This window comes from Candida parapsilosis, contig 005807, assembly GCF_000182765.1.
Source record: "Candida parapsilosis strain CDC317 annotated contig 005807".
In the NCBI taxonomy this organism is placed as follows: domain Eukaryota; kingdom Fungi; phylum Ascomycota; class Pichiomycetes; order Serinales; family Debaryomycetaceae; genus Lodderomyces; species Lodderomyces parapsilosis.
In genome coordinates, this window is record NW_023503280.1 from 1,007,586 (window position 1) to 1,025,004 (window position 17,419).

At 38.6% G+C, this 17,419-nt stretch overlaps 7 protein-coding genes across 7 annotated transcripts; 2 read left to right on the plus strand and 5 right to left on the minus strand. All coding sequences in view use genetic code 12, as the record gives it.

The window, feature by feature from the left end:
• Positions 1–7: 7 nt before the first annotated feature.
• CPAR2_804550 (uncharacterized protein) lies at positions 8–3,172 on the minus strand (the record flags this gene model as incomplete). Its single annotated transcript, XM_036808331.1, has 1 exon — positions 8–3,172. One exon carries the CDS (start codon positions 3,170–3,172, stop codon positions 8–10), a length of 3,165 nt encoding a protein of 1,054 aa, XP_036665078.1.
• A 1,546-nt stretch (positions 3,173–4,718) lies between these two features.
• MRF1 (Mrf1p) lies at positions 4,719–5,789 on the plus strand (the record flags this gene model as incomplete). The annotated part of the gene is made up of 1 exon (XM_036808332.1): positions 4,719–5,789. The coding sequence occupies one exon, from the start codon at positions 4,719–4,721 to the stop codon at positions 5,787–5,789; it is 1,071 nt and encodes a 356-aa protein (XP_036665079.1).
• Positions 5,790–5,923: 134 nt separating this feature from the next.
• Positions 5,924–6,751, minus strand: CPAR2_804570 (uncharacterized protein; the record flags this gene model as incomplete). The annotated part of the gene is made up of 1 exon (XM_036808333.1): positions 5,924–6,751. One exon carries the CDS (start codon positions 6,749–6,751, stop codon positions 5,924–5,926), a length of 828 nt encoding a protein of 275 aa, XP_036665080.1.
• A 724-nt stretch (positions 6,752–7,475) lies between these two features.
• On the minus strand, positions 7,476–9,554 carry CPAR2_804580 (uncharacterized protein; the record flags this gene model as incomplete). The annotated part of the gene is made up of 1 exon (XM_036808334.1): positions 7,476–9,554. The coding sequence occupies one exon, from the start codon at positions 9,552–9,554 to the stop codon at positions 7,476–7,478; it is 2,079 nt and encodes a 692-aa protein (XP_036665081.1).
• A 1,633-nt stretch (positions 9,555–11,187) lies between these two features.
• On the plus strand, positions 11,188–11,460 carry CPAR2_804585 (U2 snRNP complex subunit YSF3; the record flags this gene model as incomplete). The annotated part of the gene is made up of 1 exon (XM_036808336.1): positions 11,188–11,460. The coding sequence occupies one exon, from the start codon at positions 11,188–11,190 to the stop codon at positions 11,458–11,460; it is 273 nt and encodes a 90-aa protein (XP_036665082.1).
• Positions 11,461–11,772: 312 nt separating this feature from the next.
• CPAR2_804590 (uncharacterized protein) lies at positions 11,773–12,576 on the minus strand (the record flags this gene model as incomplete). The annotated part of the gene is made up of 1 exon (XM_036808337.1): positions 11,773–12,576. The coding sequence occupies one exon, from the start codon at positions 12,574–12,576 to the stop codon at positions 11,773–11,775; it is 804 nt and encodes a 267-aa protein (XP_036665083.1).
• A 1,017-nt stretch (positions 12,577–13,593) lies between these two features.
• GAD1 (glutamate decarboxylase) lies at positions 13,594–15,285 on the minus strand (the record flags this gene model as incomplete). Its single annotated transcript, XM_036808338.1, has 1 exon — positions 13,594–15,285. One exon carries the CDS (start codon positions 15,283–15,285, stop codon positions 13,594–13,596), a length of 1,692 nt encoding a protein of 563 aa, XP_036665084.1.
• Between the last annotated feature and the right edge of the window lie 2,134 nt (positions 15,286–17,419).

A 17,419-nucleotide genomic window follows, 5' to 3' on the forward strand; every position in this document is an offset into this window, starting at 1 on the left:
CCTCAATCTATATCGATTCTATAGTAATGCCAAATTTGGCCAATTTAGCCTCGGCACGTTCATACCCGTACTGAGCTGAATTGGTGTAATATTCAATTGCCTTATCAATAGCATTAGTAACTTCATCAATCCCACCATTTGCATGAACCATGTTACTCATATCTTCATCACTTATATCGTACTCATAAATCTCACCCATTTTGTACAAAACTCTTGGATCACGACGATTCAAATCAAGCACCTTGTTGAAATACTTGATTGCTGAGGGCACATTTTTGTCTATGCCAAAATCTTGTTCGTATGATTCAACGAAATCATTTTTCAACAAGCACGCATAAATGAAATATGCTTTACATTTTAAACTGGTTTTGATTTCATCGTTACCTGATTCAATTTCAGTGATGATTTTCGTGATATGCGTCACTGAAGCTTTAATGAATGCCGCTTTGTTATTTTCAATTTGTTGTGGTTGCGATTGCTGAGGAATAAAATCACCTTTAAGATTGATGTAGTTGTACAATTTGAAATTCGTGGCTGTAATCAACATTTTTGTCCAAAGTAACCGGTACTCCATTGTCTTGTTCCCTGAAGCAATATTACCACGCAATTTCCTAAACTCCTTGATTCTTTTTCGAGTCTCCGCATCCAATTTTGGTTGAGAATGTTGCTTGCCATGCCACCCCACAGGCATGCTATTACGTTTATTAGCATATGGCATATGGTCATACATCATCATTGATTGACGTCTCGAGTCTTGTGGCATCATCATCATCATACTATGACGATTCATGGCTGGATATCCTGCTCCGTTTTGATACATCATTGGATTCATACCCATGCCCATTCCCATGCCCGTACCCATACCCATATTCATTGCCATCATATTCATATTGTTGTACGGCATCATCATGTGCTGGGGTACATTCATTGGCATTTGCATCGACATAATTGGATTAGTCTGTGGCATCATATTCAAATCAGACATAGACATGTTGTTTCCCATGTCGAAATTCGTTTGCAGTTGCCAGGGATGTGGCATTTGGGTCAATTCTGACTGTTGTGGTGAAAGTGTAGAGGGTGAGCCATCTTGTTGCACCTGTGCTTTCTTTCCCTTCTTTTGCTTCAGAGGAGTAGTTGGTGACAGTTTGGAAGTTGTGGATGATGGATATGGCGCCACCTGGAAATTTTCCTCCTTTTGAATCGAGTTGTAAGAATCTTCTGATGAAGTGGTGTCTTTTCTGTTCAATTCCATTGGCGTGTGATTGACGACTGGTGATGGTGCTCTATCGGCAATAATAGTCTCATTAGGTTCCTCTTGTGCTTCATCTTTTTGGTCGTTTCCTTTTTCTGCACTTTCATCGTCATCATCATCGTCGAATAAGTACTTTGTATAATCGGAAATTTGTCTTGATCCAGAAGATTCATCTTTATCTACACTCAAGACCAAATTTGACATTTGTTGGTTGAAATTTGAATCTTGTTCACTATAATCGTTAACATTAACTGATGGCTCCTCGACTTCTTCATCACTGTCACTATAGACATTGTAAGTCTGTGGCTTAAAGTTTGATTCTAATGAGGCTATTCTATTCCCACTACCTGGTTTCTTGAATGCATGTTGGGGCTCAGAAATTGACCTAGCGGATTTGATTGTGGATTTGCGTGAATTCCGAACAAGTTCATCGGTTTCAATCACATTGTCAGAAGCCACATTCATGGTGCGTTGGTATGCTTGTAAATAATCGTGTGGTTGTTGATTTAAATGGGATAAATTAGACTCATGGAATGTACCTGGCATAGTTGTATCCTGTTGTTGTTTCAAATTTTGCAATGATTGAGAATGTGGAGTCTGTGAACTTCTTCTCCTCTGTTTACTCACAAGAGACTGTTGCAGTTGCGAGTTTGGAAATACCTGTGATTGCATTTCCTGATTAAACTGTGGGTACTGCTGATGTTGTTGTTGCATCATGTAGTTCATGCCATTGTTTGGAAACTGCGGTGGCATCTGAGGATACCCGTATGGCATCATTTGATTGTATTGAGATGCAAACTGTGGGTCGTTTTGTTGAAAGTACACTGAGTTCCTTTGTTGTTGCTGTTGTTGATGCTGCTGCTGTTGTAAGGCAAGAGCTTGGTAGTACCGTTTCCATTGCTCGTAATAAGGATGTTGTGTAGGTTGAAAAGAGCCAGTGCTGGTTGTTTCCGAATCATCATCTTCAGAAAGCTCATCATCTTCGCCTTGTGCATCATCTACTTCCTTCGTTGTCTCCAGCGCAACGGGGTTTACACGTGACTGCTGATGTTTAAAGTATAATCCTTGGTTATAATACTGTGAGATGTCTTGCTGCAACACTTGTGGGGCGTTCTCTTGACCAGAAGATCTTCTCGGTGTATTCACATTATTAACTTGTCCACCAGGTTGACTTCTCGGCAATGATTGCTGACTGACATTTGCTGAAGTGCCAAATGTAGGTGTAATGTTCAAATCGATGTCTTGGGGAGTTGAACTTTTAGGAGTTAATACTGGTTGCGAATTGGCATAAGAAAGCTTGTCTGGTGTTTGAGCTTGAGGCAAAGGCTTGCGTGGTGTAGAACGCTGTTTGGGAGGGACGATAGTTTGAGCTTGTTGAGGTTGCTCTTGTTTTTGGTTCACAGCCACACCACGAGCGACATCTTCTCTTTTCATTTGACGTGCTGGAGCACTATGAGCCGCTTGTTGTTGTAGAGTTTGTGGCGGTTGAGATGAAATTCCGTGGTCACTTTGAGGGCCATTGTGCAATGTTTCAAAATTGTCACCCCTAGATTGTCCTGCTCCCACTAACATATCCAAATTAGGTCTCAATGCAAGAGGAACCTTCTTCATCGGTCTGGGTGATGATGAAGGTTTAGTATGTTGAGGATGCAGATGATATCCAATTGACTCAGTTGAAGTATATGACGATGAAGATCCAGTTGACAGAAAGTCACTTTCAGTATACGAGTTTGTAGTTTCAGATCTTTTATGCAAATGATTTATGCCTGGAGGTGGTAGATGCTGTTGAGGATGCAATGGACGATGGAGGGGGTATGAGCCCAGACCCGGAAGCTGATTCTGGTGCTGATGCTGAGGCTGCTGCTGGTCGTGGGCGTGACTATGACGATTACTACCTACTTTCAAACCGAACAACCCCATTTTTCAATGTTAGGTTGTTTATTTGAATGAGGATGTGGTTATATTCAACAGGTTGCGATATATATAGCTCAGCAAATGAAATGAATTTGAAGTGATGTGCTTTTATTGAAAAAAATCGTTTATTGTAGTTTAAGGTTTTGTTTTCCTTCTGTGACTAAAAATAAACCCACCCCCAACAGAAAAATATAAATAACAAACAGGAAGGGAACAAAAGGACAAGTTGTGCTTGAGTGTGGTTGCAATGTAGCAATGAATAGTTGTGTTGACACTAGGGAAAATGTGATATCGATGATGATCAAACTATAAAGGTAAGTTAAACGAGGAAGAAAATTTTGGTCTAAGTAAAATGTAAGTTTAAAAGATCATACGAACAAATTTCGAGAGCCAGCATAAAGATAAAATTTTACATGTATCTTGACTTATTGTTTCCATTACTGAAGAAGAAAAACCTCCTTGAATAAAGTATGAGGTATTTACCTTCGGCTCGTACGTTTGTTGTTGTTGTTGTCGATGTTGGGTTGTATAGATTCAATGAAACAAGGATAGGTTGTTTATGCAATCATATTTCCCAATTAGGACTAATTGTAAACAAACATATTTACTGAAAGTAAATATAACACAAACGTAACCACAATTTACGAAGTTTTTGAAACGCTACACACGATTCAAACAAAGCCCAGGAACTTAGGAACCCAAAAACCCAGAAAAGAGGGGTGAAATACAAAAATCTATGAGGAGTTTATCTAAAGCGATCGTGGACCCTGTATAGTGGCTTTCAAAAGAATGAATTGAATCAACAAGGCACTGAAACGTGGTATGCATAGTAGGTGTTACAAGTCCATTTGTTACACAGCCTAGATGGAGACAATGCTATTATTGCTCCCCCCCCCTTGTCTGTTTGTTGTCTCTCTCCCGCCCTTTTTCCCACGAGGGATAATTTCACAAAGAACTCAAGATCCTTTGTACTCTCTCTGTCCTACATAGCCACACTCTCTGACGCAACGATCAACGGCAATATAAAATGCAATTAAGGTCTCAAACGTATTACACAATGAAAGTGGCCAGTGAAATTTCTACTGTGCACTCCTTAGCCATCCCTCGCACATCATAAAGGCTAAGCCCATTTTGGCAGTAGCCTGCAGAACGTGAAAGTGGCTTTTTAACATTGGAATTTCTTCATCTCTGGGAATCGAATATAAGCGCCTAATGTCAATTTCAAACCATTTAAAGGTGACATCACGTTGGAAAAAAAATTCTCGACTTGCAATGATTCACTACACGTATTCAAGGTTCAATGAACTCCCAATGAGAGAGGTTTTCTTTGAAGAGGGCTGCAAGATCAAAGTATCCACGGATATAGCATATTAGCACAATAGACTTAATTATCCGTTAGCCGGAATGCGCTACCTTGAACCACATTTTCTTCATATTACAAATCCAATTGCAGAGTTGCTACCCAATTCTCCGCATATATAAGCAACATCATCCTTTCAAAGTTACCAAAAAATCAGTCAGTTCCTATCTCAACAATCCTTTTCAGCTCACGATGACAATTGAAGGAAGTGCGGTCACTTATACCGAATATGGCTCTGATATCCCCAAATTATTGGGCACCACCAATTTCAAAATCAACCCCGATGAAATCAAACCGGATCAAGTTGTAATTAAAGCATTGGCAACACCATTGAACCCAGCCGATTTAATGCAACTTCGTGGTGGATATAATGAAAGTCCTGAAATTCAATTGGGTACTGAACCAAATGGACCTTTACATGTTGGTGGTAATGAAGGTGTTTATAAAGTAGTCAAGGCAGGATCAGGATCCAATGCCTCACAACTCAAAGAGGGAGATTTGGTTATTCCCAAGCTACCTTCATTTGGTACTTGGAGAAGTTATGCCATTGCCGATGCCGACAATTTGATTATTGTCAATGGCTTGTCAGTGGATCAAGCAGCAACTATATCCATCAACCCAGCAACTGCTTATCAATTGTTAAACAACTATATTTCTGATTGGCAAAAAGGTGATTATGTTATTCAAAATCTGGGTACTTCTCAAGTCTCGAGGTACGTTTCACAAATTGCCAAACTATATGATGTCAAAACTATTTCTGTAGTTCGTGATGGTAAACCACAACAGGAGATTGATGAATTAAAAAAATATGGTGCAGAACATGTCATTTCTCACCTGGAGTTTAATGATGAAAACTTCGATATCACGAAATACACCAATGGAGCCAATGTCCGTTTAGCTCTTAATGGATCTTGTGACTCAACCGTGGCTAATTTGGTAAAGAGCTTGTCAACCAAGGGACAGTTGGTTAGTTATGGGTTCTTGGGAGGTGCAGAGATTAGGTACAGTGCTAGAGAACAATTTGCCAAAGATTTGGTTACGAGAAGGTACTGGTTGACTGCCAATACTGTTGCTGATCCTCAAGGTAAAGTTGACACCATCAAGCATTTGATTGAATTGTACAAGACCGGTAAGATTCAAGATGTTCCTTATAACAAGTTGCGTTATAAGCAAGGCAGTAAAGAGGAAATATCTAAAGTGTTGTTGCAAGGATTATCAAATTTCAAAGATGGTAAAGGTAAACAAGTGTTGTTTTATGAGTAAAGATGAAAAACGGGTCTGGTGTTTAGTTAATGTTTAGAGATACAGTGATTTTCATAATGACATTCGTTGCACGATACCCATTTTTTACTCTTGGAGCTATACAGATGTAGCCTAAATCCCTTTTCTCTTCCTCCTCATTTCAGCGCAACAGAACCCCTAGCAAGCCCAATCTTTTTCAACCCCGTACCAACCAATCCACGCATCAAGTGCAAATACAATTTAACAACCGAAACAAGTAAAACCACTGTAAACCTAAACGCATAGTCAGACAACGTAAACCCAATCAAAATAAATTCACCAATCACTTGACTCCACGAGTAGTAATTTTGTTGCAACATTGCTGTTTCATCTTCAACCGGTTTGTCCCAGGTTGAATCAAACACAATTTCAATCAATTCTAAACGTAACCAAGTGATCCAATCCCTAGTTGATTCGAGTGATGTTTCAAATGCCACAATTGGATCCCTTATTTGATGTTGATTGTAAGACGCAAGACCAAACAATAAAGGTTTAGTCGATTCGGACACTGTCATTGTAGTTGTTGCTGTAGCTGACTTTGGTTTGGATCTCTTGTGTTTTGAAGACGATGATGAGCTTGAGCGACGTTTAGTCTTGCCCTGTTTTTTAGTCAATGAATCTGATTGAGTTGGTGTATTAGTCGATATTTTAACAACTTCGCCATTGGACTTGAACCCATTGGACTCAGTAACATCAGGAACATCATTCTCTTTATCAGCATCAACAACAGCACCTTCAGTTTCAACAGTATCTTGCGCACCATCACCATTAGGTTCCATTACCCCTTCATCATCTCTTGTGACATCGATGTCCCCATTTATTTTTAATTCAGCTTCAACAACCACATCCATATCAGTAATATTTTCATTACAAGTCCCACCATGATCAGGCTCAACTTGCAAATCATGTTTTAATTCGTCCATGGGAACACTTTGACTAGCCATTGTTGATATATGGGGGTCACCTGGTGTACTTTTGAAAACAATTTTAGGTATTTATAAGGGAAGAAAGGTTGTGGAAAAAGGGGGGGGGGAGAAGGATGTGTGGTTTTTATTTATATACTGTGGAGAAAGCTTGGAAAAGAAATGTATATAGACACACTCTCACTTCCCCCTTTCAAAGGTTTCTTGCAAGAACACTCTAATCAGCTTTTGCCACACAACTACATCCCCGCCCCCACAGAAAAGCAGCAAACAGCTAAGACACACATCAACTAAACGCGAGCAACTACTATATGTTGATAGGATTGCCACCCAATAATTGCTCCTGTAAACAACGCTTTACACGCAAACACACAAACAAGTCAAAGCTCCCCTCCAAACTTTGGACTCCAATGCAACTACCGCTTCTCCATTATTATACCATTACCTCCCTTCAAAGGTGAATTTAATTTAATCTTTTAAGAAGTCAATTATTTTGGCTGTGAAAAATCGTTACAGGTCACAAATGACACAAAAAAAGAAAACAAAGGTTGGTCAAACACAACAAGGATCTTGTGTAACACTCGAAACTCCGACTCCACTTGAAAATCCTACTACACCAGGTCAAATCATCTAAATTAAAGAGGAAGAGTCTACCAAAAGTAGGTACTCAGAGTTCATCAAAAATATTATTAAAAGAAGCAAAGCTTTATCTATACATCTCAGAAACACTCGAAAAGTAGCAGCATTAAAATTGTAGCCAGTTCCAATTATCAATTTCTTGTGGTGTAGTATTATTCCCCGTGAATTGACTAGGATGATGAGCATTATCGTTGGTGGTAGCTTGAGCACCGGATTTTCCTGTAAATGTCAAATCATCATCATCATCATGGGCAATCATATCATTACCACCGTCGTTGCCATCACCTCCTCTCCCCAACGACTCATCATTTACTGAGATTGAAGATGGAGGTAGTCCATTAGGATCCAATAGATCAAACTCATCATGATGTTGATGTTGGTGGTTGTTGTTCTTGTTGTTGTTGTTGTTGTTCATATGGAATGATGATTGTTGTTGAAATAACAATTCATTAGTATTGCCATCCGATGTGAAGTCAGTTTGGAACAAATTCAAATTGAGCAATTTATCAATCTGATGAGTGGTAAATGATCCATTGGCGTCGACATTGGCATCGGCATTATCTTCTTGTTTGTGATTGCCATTAAAATTAAATTGTGAATCAAGATCCATGTTGGCGTTCAAGTCACCACTTTGTGGTTCGCTAGTTGGATCGAGTTGATGGTGATGAAGATGGTGGTGATGATGAAGATGATGTTGAGGTTGAGGATGTGGTTGTGGATGAGATTTTGGTTGAGATTGTGAATATGAAAAATGGCTTGAAACTGGTGCTGATGATGATCCGACAAACCCGCCGGTATTGTATTCACCTCCATCATGAATTGCACTCTTGCCCACACCCGTAATACCACCACTACTTCCAATTGTGTACTCTGACGAAAGTAAATTGATATTAGTGTTGCCTATGATTTTGTCATCACTATTTCTCATTTTGAGCTTGCTCACATCTCCAGCAGAATAGCTGTTATTGGTGCTATTGCTATTATTATTGTTGTTGTTTTTGTTGTTGTCATTATTCCTCAATGGTCTCAAAGTACCATGTAATTTGTAGAATAATCCACATGCATTACACAATAAATCCCCATTATTAGATTTTCTCCACAATGGAGTAGTCCTGGTTTCACAATTGGTGCACTGTAAAATCTTTTTACGTCCGTTATTGAGTAAACCATTACTTCTGCCACTGATTGACATTGCTGAGGAAGAACTTGGAGATGAATGAGTAGTGGTAGAAGCAGTAGTAGCAGTTGCAGCAGCAGTGGCTTTATTAGGGTTTGCTGAATGTTGGAGTGGACCTGGTGTTGTTACTAGAGGAGAAGATGAAGATGTTGTAGGCTTTGTCGCAAATGGAGCAAAAATACCCGATATTGACCTACTGTGTTGCATGTTGGCAGGTGACATTTGACTTATCGACGTGGTAGTTGTACTTGTAGCACCAGTTGGTGGTTGCATAAGGGAGCTATTTTTCAAATTGGACTCAAGGTTATTGATATAGGTGGATAAGTAGTTGCTTGATTGTTCGTCTTCCATACTCTCATTTTTACCATCATTGACAGTGATTGTAGCTCTTGCATTGATTAAGTCCACTTTGGATTCTTCTTGACTTATTCTTCGAATATGAGCCACATAATCAAAATCATCCAAACTTGGCTCATTACTTGACTCTTGCTTAATTTTAGTCGATTTATTTATACTGTTGAGGATGTTTGACGAAGGAGCCGTGGTAGTTGAAACCCCACTTTTCGTTAAATTGTTGTTCTTGGACCCTGAATCTCTTCTAACCATCGGTTTGGATACACCTGCATTAGTAGTGACTTTACCACTGCCTTCTTTACTACCAATGTTTGATTTGGTGCTATTACCATTATTGACGAGTATTTTCCTATTTTGTATTCTCCAAGCTAAATTGGAAATCCTTTGATTATGGGGTAGATAGCTCTTGTGTTGATACATTTTGAAGATATCCATCGATGCGTTGTCGTCATCTTGTATTAGATCGTGTATTGATGGTGAATCATTAGCCGAGGAAGAAGATGTTACAGAAGCAATGGCTGGAGGGGGAATTGTGGCCATCTTGTTGGCAGATGACGACAGTGGCGGCAGGTGGTGGGGTTGTTGTTCTTGTCGTTGTTGTTGTTTCTCTTGTGCTTCCTTGTTGTCTGTCGTTGGCGAATGAATTTGGTTCATGGAATATCAGTAGCTTTTTTGATACCAGTAGGTCAAACTACTGTAAAACGCTATAGGAGATGATCAAATGAAGACCAAAATTGTAACTTTCAGGTACGTGGATACTTTTGTGCAGCGATAGTAGAAGCAGTAGTAGGTGGATGTGTCTGTGAGTACTGAATAGTTTGAATAAGATGAATATCAAATACGGTAAAGGAAGATGATGGGTCTATCAAGAGAGAGAGACTCCGTAAACTGAATAATTTTTTTTTGTCTCTTTGTCTTTGTTTTGTCTACTAATTTATTTACAATGATAATACAATATTGGTATTGAATATACTAGTAACCTTAAAACCATAGTTATATTAACATATATAAGATAGATTATATATAATAACATTTCTAATTAGGCTTTCCCTTTTTATAAAGTCCTACACTCTTTTGTTGTCAGCGTTTGTATAATTGTTTGTATCGTACATTCGTATTAAGTCTATTTTCGGTAAACAAAGTGGAGACGAAGTTTAAAAACTAATGACAATCCAAACCATCGGACACAAAGGAAACTTTAGAGCCATACTTCTGGAGCTGATTGGTTACTGGTTAACTCCCCCTAGTTATTGGCTCAACTGAAATCTATACTCGCAGATAAACACAACTAAAAGCGCTGGACAATATAATTCAGCTGTTTGTTGATATGCCTTGCAATTACTGATCAATCTAGTGAGTCTATGACATACCTTCATGATGGAATTGCAACAACAGCAAGCTCCTACTTCCATTGGACCATCTTTGTAATTTTACACACAAACAGTTTTTAACTATTACATCTCTCAATAGTACAACAACAACAGAAAAAGCTTATTCGCCAACACCTTTAAATTTGTAATGCATTAACAAACAAAAGAGGATTTGCAAGGAGTTACATAGGCAATGTATAGTCCCACTCGCGGTTTGAGACATCCCTTTCCGCAGTGAGTAGGTACATTTGTGCGTGTCTTTTGTCAAATCAATAGCATGTGCACAAAATATGTTGTGATGTATACCCCTCCATTCCCTTTGAAAAAAGTTACAAAAACTGCCTGGAAATTTATAGAAATGCCGAAGAAGCTGCACATACATACACACGCCTTCAAGGGTATTCATTTAGATTTGATGCAACATCTAAAACTTTATCCTTCTTCTTGGGAAATTGAAAAAAAGAGTTAGAAGGAGGGGTAAAGAAGTGTCAGGAGAAGTCATCAATTGGTCGAAAACTCGACAACTTTTCCATGTCTCGCAACATGTTTAATCTAGTGGAACCTTCCACAAATCGAATATCTTCTTAACACATACTCAGATTTGCAAGTAACTTAGTATGTAAATGGGTTGTAGATAAATACAAATTTTTACTTTATATTTTTTTTGCAACGCTCTTTGTAGAATGACATCGCTTAAACGCGTTTGAGCTCGTCAGCCTAGTCAGCTCAGTCACAGCGGGTCATTTTTATTGCTTTGACCCGTAATTAACCTCCAATTTGTTGCTTTGGGCACCATAGTTGGCTTTTTACGAATCACGTCGCTACCAGCCAGTCAAGTCAAAACAAAAGTCCCCCATCCCAAAACTGGATGCCTTACACAGCACATATATTTTCAAACTTCCCCATCCCGGTTCGCCATGGCAGATAAGATACGTGAAAAAAATCAATATGCTCTTTTGAAACAAAAATACCCAGGGATTGGCAATGCAGACACTACTCGTGATGAGTTTCTCACAACGACCTACAATGATACCATAGCATCACTAGCTCATCATAAACATATAAACTACTATAATCTGATTGTGACTAATAAGCATCCTAATTTGATGAAACAAGAAATGATTAAAAAGATTAAACTGGACGCAACCACATCTAATGGGAAACGGCATGATGCCATCGCAAAGAGGTAAAATGCAATTTTTGGACTGGTTACATTAAGTCCTGACACCTAGGGTTTTAAATGCAAGCTTCTCAGCAGGCTGAAGAAGAGGATTCAAAATAAATCGTCCTAGCGACTCGTCAAAAGTAAGAGAACTTTATTGCTTGCTTCATAGTGTATAGTTCGGTTTAGTAAGTAGGTTCTACAAAACTCTTCTGAATGACAGGTCTGGTGTATTTTTCATCTCGTCATATACAAAATTTCAAATCAAAACAATAGATCCATTCCAAAACAAAAACAGCATAGTTTTTTTTAAACTCCCGACCTCTTTCTCGGGTTCTCTTTAGTTACCACCAACTCTTTCTTCTTCAACAACCAATAAAGGAGCCGATTCTCCACTTGCTTGTCTTACCCCACCAATAATCATTGATCCAGCACTCCAAACCACCAAAATACCAGCAATAACAAAAGCAAAGATCCATTGCAAAGCAAAGACTTTAGTTGCCAATTGTCCAAAAGCCAAGGCAAACATGAGATAGGAGGAGCTAAACCCAATAGCCCAATCATTAAAAATCAACAAAAACAATCCTGGAACCAACAAGAAATCCCAAATAAAGACATTGGCAACAATTCTACCCCAAGTCTTGTGAATGTGTAACCAAACAGCTCCATTCCAGAAAAGTACATACAACAACCATGAGAATGGCAAAGCAACCAATGGAGCATGAATCAATAACCAATTGCCAACTGGTCTCAATGTAAAAGTCTTGTGACTGAAGTACAATCCCAAGATATTGAACAAATTGACAATGACAATTACTTCACTCCAAAAGTAATGTCCTGAAGTAAACAATTCGGCCCAAACATAATGCAATACATTGAAAATGGGGAAATGCCATCCAACCAATTGAACAATCAGCAAACGATATTCATCAGGGAAAAATGTTTGTACCGTGTACAAGATTTGCCAAAGATACAATACCCCCCAGTAGATGATCAACAAGATGTTACTGCCAGAGTATGGAGTATGAGATAAATAATTTTCTGGAACTCCGGAATATTTTAATCCTCCATAAATGGAAAGAATCAAAGTAATGATTGACACTGCCTTGTAAGTGTTTAATTGTTGTTGATCAGTTTCAGCCATGATTAAAGAAGCGTTGTAGCTATGAATCAATTTGAAATGTACTCGAATGCTTCATGTTTTTTTCTGATTTTTAAAGAGTGGGATGATCACTCCTTTTTAAACAATTCACAGAAGTCGAAGGAGTGAGATGATTGAGTTACACAAAATCAAAATTGAATAAATTAGAATAGCAATCATAAAAAATTATACTAAACACATTATTGGTATATCTCAATTAAAACTCCGAAACTACTCAAAGAATGCAAGGCAATATAGTATGTAGACATAAGCTCGGACCTCGCTTTTACCCCAGCATAAAGAATATTACCAAAAACACCAGTCTCGGAGTAGAATGTTGTATGATGGATTATGCAGACGATTAAAAAATTAATTGGATTTGTTTTGCGCAACCTAAGAAACTTTTTTTTTTTTATTCTTTACTCTTCTCTAATGTGCCACAGGATCATAGTGGCCTATTCGAAAAGGTCCTTTGAAAACTCTTTGTTACTGGTTAGCAAGTACAGGTAGAGAGTTGTCACTGCAGAAAACAACGTAGGCAATTTCCATTTGAGTGTCAAGCTCGCGACGCTTTCAATCAGTGGTTGATGAAAGTTTCATGCAGCATTTTGCGCATTGCGCTTCTTTCTTTGTGGTAGCAGCTGAAGCTAACAAGCATCCCCAATGCATTTGAAGAAGCTATACAGTCGGTCCATCTTGGATATATATAGCTGTTTTCTGACTTACTTAGTGATCACCCTGTTAAAGAACAGCCGACTGCCTTGAATTTCTAACGTAAAACTATGTGCATCCTGTAGGTCCCGTTCTTGAGTGTGAATTAGAATTTAGAGGTTTACTATTGTGCCGTTCGCTGTGGAGATTGTAACATGGATATGTTTCATAAATATACATTAGATGATTGTTTTGCTCAGAGATTGTGTAAATCCTATACACATCTGTAACAACTAGTCTTTTACACCATATCCTGCAAAATCGTATCTCTACAATCTCCAAGTATTTATTCTACTATACACCTCTTTACTAACACGTTCCACGGTACGACTTCTTAGCAACACCAGCTTTATGGCCATCTCTTTCATGTTGCTTTTGTCTAATTGGTTGAAGACCACCGGAAGCAATACTCAACAACAAGTCATGAATAGTTGACGTATTGTGTTCTGAAGCTTCTTCTTTGTTTGACAAGATTTCTCTAACAGATTCAGCTGATTTAACCAACAATTCAATAATATCAGTACAATCTTCAATCAATTTCTCCAAAAGCGCCAAACTAAGAGAATTACGAACAACAACTCGTAAAATCTCAACATTGGTTTCATCTGGTGGCAAGTGATAATTAGGGACAATGAATCCACGTTTACGCAACAAAGTCGAAAATAACTCTTGAGGAATTTCAGGATACTTGTCTCTAACTTCCTTGGAGAATCTGAAAGCAACAACAGGTAAACCTGGTTGGAATGATTCGTTAACAGTCAATGATGGCAAGTGCTTGACTTCTCTAGTGTAGAGCTTCTTTTGCTCCTCGGGAGTGGCTGATTTATGAATAACTGAAACCACATCAAAATAAGTACTCTTGTCCAAGTAATTGGAAAGCAAACGAGCATTGGATAAACAGCCATCAAAAATCTTGGTATACCCTTCTTTACCAAATGACAAGAAATTGTAGTATTGCAAAATCACTGGGAATCCTGGTCTTGAAAAATTCAAACCAAATGTTTCTTCAACACCACCCAAGTAATCAAGACTAAAACGTAACTCCTTAGGTAACAAACTTTCATCTTTCCATATAACCCAACCCAATCCAACAGAAGTCATCCCAAACTTATGACCCGAGGTATTTATCGAATCAACACGATCAACAGCAAAATCCCACTTCAAATGAGGGAAAGCAAATGGAGCGACAAATCCACCACTAGCACCATCAACGTGGATCCTAATATTCAATCCTTTTTCCTTTTCCACTTCATCCAAAATCTTGGAAATTTCAACAACTGGTTCAAAAGCACCAGTGAATGTAGATCCCATAATCACAAAAATACCAATGGTATTTTCATCTACATTTTCTTTGATCTTGGTGGTATCAATCAAATGACCAGACTCGGGGTTGATTGGAATCAATCTATTTTCAACATCGAAATAAACAGCAAATTTCTCCAACGCAACTTGGGCACAAGTAGCCATCAAAATATTTGGCTTTTCGGTGGATTTACCTTCAGCCCTCCTCTTTTCTTGCCATCTCTTTTTCAAAGCCAATCCGGCCAACATGATTGCTTCTGAAGATCCTGTGGTTGCAGTTCCCAAGGAGTTGACAATCTTGGCACCGGTCTTTGGGTCAGTCTTGTGAGGAGCATGCCACAAGTTACTCAACATGGTAACACATCTGTTTTGAATATCAATCAAAGAAGGATACTCATCATTATCGGCTAAGTTCTTGGTCAAGTTCTCAACCGCCAATTTCTTTTGATGTTCATCAACATAAGTGTTTACAAACGAAGCCAAGTTTAAAGTGGGGATACCATCCAACGCCAATTCCTGATTCAAGTACTTGTAAATGTCACCTTCACTAGCTGATTTTTCAGGAATAACGTATCTTGGAACCAATTTGGATGAATTGTACTCATCATTGAATTCATCCGATGTCAATTTCACTTTATGTGAGTCTCTCAATAACTCATACTCGAGATCATAAGCGTCAATGTGTTTACTTAAAACCATTGTGGGTGGATATTTGGTGAAATGTCTAACGAATCGTGGATAAAGGGAAGTGAATCGATTAGGTTTAAACATCGGCGGGGGTTATCTTTTTCTTTTTTCATGGAATTGATCACCTATTTATATGGTGCAGGTTTATAGAATACGAAAGAACATTGATTGCTATAAGTTTAAAAGAGGTCTATTTGTGTCCCTCTTTACATGCATCATATGCGTAATGCGTATGTAGCACATGTTTAATCCTTCACTTTCACTTTCGCATTACTATGAGTCTATCTTTGTACTCGCAAAGGAATGTTGATCAATATAAAGCATTGTGGGCTATTATGATTATCGGTTGCTGTATTATCCGTGGGGTTTTTCTTTTTTTTTTTGTCAAAGGGGTCAATATGACTGGAGATAAAAAGAATAACCATAAAACTCCGGAGTCAAAATTCTTGGCAATGCATGTTTACGAGATCTACAATATTCTGTGGTGATTAGACTCAGGTTTGCAAGACTCTCCTTTCGATGGAGCATAGATATTCAAGTTGCACACAGCGAGTAGGAGGTGTGAGCGGTTTGTACATACTCCCTCCCTTTCTCTCTGTCCTTCTAATAAATTCTACGCAACAAAAAGTTTTTGCTATGACGTAATACAATTGACACAGTGGCTTATTCGAAGTTTTTTATTAATTTCATCTATTGAACGGCTCTAAGTATTAACCCCCGATGTATAGACCAAGTGGACACCAAAACGTGGTCAATTGTTTCAATTGTATCGGTTATAACAACTATTGTGTATGGTGAGCTTCATGTTGACTGATGTGACTTCCATTAAAACATATGTGTTGGCTCTAGTGCTTTTCAATGTCTGGGCGCACGACGAATAAGATTTAGTGAAAAGCTCTCCTTCGTTCTATCATACTCTTCCTCTTTTAACGCGTAGCCACCTCTCTTCAACGCCTTATAAAACAATTTTGAAGCAAGTTGAAATAATTCCTCACTGTGTATGACTCTTTGTCGCCAATGCTCGACATCTTCTTCATGTTTCAACATTTTTCTATTCATACCTTGCACAAGGTCATCTTGGTCTATGCATATTGATCCTGTACGCTTTCTTATTGGCATCTCGATATTTTGTGATTCAGGGTTGTCATCGATGATCATAGATAACTTTCTATTGACCTCTACAGGAAGCAATTCAATTATTACCTAATCTGGTAACGTTTCATGAAGTTTGTGAGGGACTCTTGCTCCTTTGCATTGGTGGATAATGCCTCTTTTGCTGAAGCTTTTGGTGTTTGCCCAGAGACAATTTCAAGAGGGGGGTCAAGTGGAATTGTCTTTCGCAATGAAATATCAATATCTCGCGTACATGGAACCATAAGCATGTCATTCAGTGAAGTACGGGGAAGTGTTTCAATTATTTCCACAATGATCTGCTTGGATGAGGGTTGTACGGCATGCGATACAAAACTCGTTGTTGCAGTTTCACCAACGTCCACGATATTGCTAGCCTAGGCATCCACGACTTTCTTAGCTGGTTCCTCTGGCGATGAATTTTCAATTGACACTTTACCTCTTTGTTCAGCAGATGTTGGACTGGTTGCATTGTTAGCCAGCATTAGCCTCTCTGGAGCAAGAGGTGCATAAGTAGACTCTTTAACCGTTTCAGAACTTTGTCCAACAACATCGTCGCTAAACTTCTCATCTTGTGATAGTAAGAGCTCCTTTGAAGGTCTGCACACTACCGGTCGTGAGTGTTGTATTAATGTGAGTTGATGGCTTCACAAGTGGTGCTTTCAAATCTCGTGTAATCTGTTCGCACGTCAATGGTACAACATCTTTCCTTGGCTCCTCTGCTGATGGGGCTCCAATTGGGTATCTTCTTATTTGGAGTACCATGTCCCTTTTTTGCTGAATTCTTGGGTGAACCGTGTCTTGTAGATGTGCAAATGAGATTGGATTAATAGTGTGTATAAGGAATACATCAATTTTCCTTCTTGAACAAAGCTAGAGATGACGCGTGCTGAAAGCACTCTATGGCCACCATTTTTGCACCCAAAACACGCCTTTGATGGTACTATACATTGCTTGAGTAATCACTGCAGTTGATCGAAAAAGTACTATTAAATATTAGCTTAATGAAATATAT